This window comes from Octopus bimaculoides, chromosome 8 (genome assembly GCF_001194135.2).
Source record: "Octopus bimaculoides isolate UCB-OBI-ISO-001 chromosome 8, ASM119413v2, whole genome shotgun sequence".
Classification (NCBI taxonomy): Eukaryota; Metazoa; Mollusca; class Cephalopoda; order Octopoda; family Octopodidae; genus Octopus; species Octopus bimaculoides.
This window is the reverse complement of record NC_068988.1, coordinates 8,874,201-8,877,497: the sequence shown is the minus strand read 5'-3', so window position 1 is coordinate 8,877,497 and position 3,297 is coordinate 8,874,201. Positions and strand designations below refer to the sequence as shown.

Here is a 3,297-nt window from a genome sequence, read left to right as displayed (position 1 = left end):
GTATATGTATAAACATGTGTGTGTGTGTATATATATATATATATATATATGTGTATATATTTGCATATATAAAAGGCAGTGTCCCAGCATGGCCACAGACAAACTACTGAAACAAAAATAGAGTGTGTGTGTGTGTGTGTGTGTTTGTCCTCGCCACCAAAATTGATGTTATTTTGTTTACATTCTTGGAACTTAGCATATCAGCAAAAAAAAAAATAATAAACAGACCAATAAAATAAACACTTCAAGGCCGTGCCCCAGCATGGCCACAGTCCAGTGACTGTACAACAAATAATAGAATAAAAGAACCAAAAAAACAAAGTGCATCATATTAGAATGTTTACACATATTCTCAGATTCCATACATCCAAGAATACAGTATCAATTTGTGCAGAATGGTATTTTTTTTTCCTTCCTCCTCTTCAATTCCTTTACGATTCCACTTGAAAAACAAGACAGTATTAATGATGGTAAATGAAGACATTGGCATTTCCAAATAATTACAGAGTCATCTTGTTAAGTCCTATATATATATATATGAGAAATGGTTAGCGCCAAAGAATTTTATTAGTTGCCCTCTTGGACTGTGTTTGGTTCATTGATTTTAAGTTGAATGATTGAAACAGCAGGTAAATGATATTTCTTGCAGAACCATATTATTTAGACCATTCTTGACTGATTGAAGCATTTTGGTAGAAAATTGTCATTCTCTGTTCGATAGAGCTTTCTCTAGCTTTTACTATAATCAATGTTCTGCAAAGTTTTGTTGTTTTGGTGAAGGGGTTTTTTTTTTTTTTTTTTTTCCCCTATTTTGTTCCCACTCTCTCTCTTCCCCCTCGTCCTCACTTTCTCTTGCTCTCTCTATCTCTCTCTCTCTCTCTCTCTCTCTCTCTCTCTCTCTCTCTCTCTCTCTCTCTCTCTCTCTCTCTTTATCTCTACACATAGGCTGAGTTTACCATTCTCTTTTCAGTTATGTTACTTGTGTCTGTGATAAATCATCATCATCTTGTTAAGTTTATTACGTATAACGCATAAACTGTTCTTATTCATCTTTTGTCTACGGACCCAAACACACACACACACACACATACACAAGTATCCTTTAGTCTATCATTATCTATACATTGTGTAATACACACAGATATCCATGCACACACACACACACACACACACAGTGTTCCTCTTAGTGATTCCTCAATAATTTTCTTATTCTGGTTATTAACTTCAGCATTAATGCTGCTGCTGCTGTTGTTGTTGTTGTTGTTGTTGTTGTTGTCATCATTGTTACAGGTTTCTGTTCAATATCCCAATCACTCAGCATCTCTCTATAAACATGTCTTCCACATTTTTTTTTTACTTCCAGATATCAGCAGATAACTTCGAAATACCACAGTCCCAACATCCGTGTCAGTTTTGTCAACGACAGAAACATTATGTCTCTCAAAGATAAGTTATTACACATTCAGCAGGTAAGATTTCTTTCAATTACACAATTTCTTTCATTCTCAGAAGAATTGGAATACCGTAGGTGTATGGCATATGAGTGCAGCAGAAAAATCTCCCACCTTTTGTATGGCTATTGCTAAGATTCTATTAACGTTAGGTGACAGTGGTGTTTTCATGTTGTTAATGCTTTACCATTTCTTTCTGTTATCATCATAGTTTGGCCTAGTATATTCTTTTTTACTTGTTTCAGTCATTTGACTGTGGCCATGCTGGAGCACCACCTTTAGTCAAGCAAATCGACCCCAGGACTTATTCTTTGTAAGCCTAGTACTTATTGTATCGGTCTCTTTTGCCGAACCGCTAAGTTACAGGGACGTAAACACACCAGCATCGGTTGTCAAGCGTTAATTTCATGAGCAGGCTGTTCCATTGATCAGATCAACTGGAATCCTCGGCGTTGTAAGCAACGGAGTGCCAACAACAAATGTATATATATATATGTGTGTGTGTGGCGTTAGGAAGGGCATCCAGCTGTAGAAACTCTGCCAAATTAGATTGGAGCCTGGTGTTGCCATCCGGTTTCACCAGTCCTCAGTCAAATCGTCCAACCCATGCTAGCATGGAAGGCGGACGTTAAACGATGATGATGATGATGATGATGATGTATATACATATATATGTGTGTGCGTGCGTGTATATATATATATATCTATATATGTGATATTTACCAAGTGAACTATGAGGAAAAAAATATGAGAAAGACATGGTGTATAATTTCTTTTGCGCAAAGGTTCCTTGAGATATGTAATTTATTTTAAGGGTTTCGCAAGGGTAAAAAGGTTGAGAAACACTGGTCTAGAGAGAAGTTACCTCAGCTGTGTAAAATGACAGCTGAGGGAGGAAGGGGTGAAAAATACTGAGGGACGCCTGCTGCATGAAATATTTATAGCAAAGTACACATTAATTTATTAGGTTTAACAAGTCAAGAAATATCAGTGAGTTGAATTGGTGATGAGGAAAAAAATTCTTACAAACTTCATCATTGCTTTAATGACTTTTTCATTAAATTAATGACTCTTTTTTTTTTTTTTTTTTTTCTAATACATTTATATTGGACTTCAAAATTACTTTAATCTGATTGGTTGTAAAATCCTGTAAATGACTTCCAAATTATGATTAAAAAATTCATTTAAATTTCCAAAAATGGAATACACACAAATTAGCAAGTTGGCAGAAGCATCAACATGACCAAGCAAAATGCTTATTGGCAAGTCATCCAGTTTTACGTTCTGAGTTCAAATTCTGCTGAGGTCAGCTTTACATTTCATCCTTTCGGGGTTGATAAAATAAGTACCAGTCATGTGTTGAGGTTGATGTAATTAGTTAATCCCCCCCTCTCAAAATTTCAAGCTTTGTGCCTGTAGTCGAGAACTAAATGGAATTTACTCTCACACACACACACACACACACACACACACACACACACACATAGACAATGAAGTTGCACACATCTTTTGTCTATCAGATTCCACTTTCCCAAGGTACCACAAAGTAAGATGAGATCCTTCTGTGCAGGAGTAGCTGTGTGGTAAGTAGCTTGCTTCCAAACCACATGGTTCTGAGTTCCATCCCATTTCGTGGCATCTTGGGCAAGTGTCTTCTACTATAGCCTCGGGCCGACCAAAGCCTTGTGAGTGGATTTGGTAGAGAGAAACTGAAAGAAGCCCGTCGTATATATATATATATATATGTGTGTGTGTGTGTGTGTACATATATGTATGTTTGTGTCTGTGTTTGTCCCCCCAACATCACTTGACAACTGATTCTGGTGTGTTTAGGTCCCCGTAACTT

The 3,297-nt window shown here is 36.6% G+C and overlaps 1 protein-coding gene across 1 annotated transcript in view; it reads left to right on the top strand.

Annotated features, from left to right (window-relative positions):
* The window catches only part of LOC106872474 (glypican-3), a 363,469-nt gene that overhangs the window by 355,129 nt on the left and 5,043 nt on the right, over positions 1-3,297 (top strand). The window contains exon 5 of the mRNA XM_014919487.2: positions 1,364-1,469. Coding sequence (XP_014774973.1) covers positions 1,364-1,469 — 106 coding nt within the window. The remainder of the gene's footprint in view (positions 1-1,363; positions 1,470-3,297) is intronic.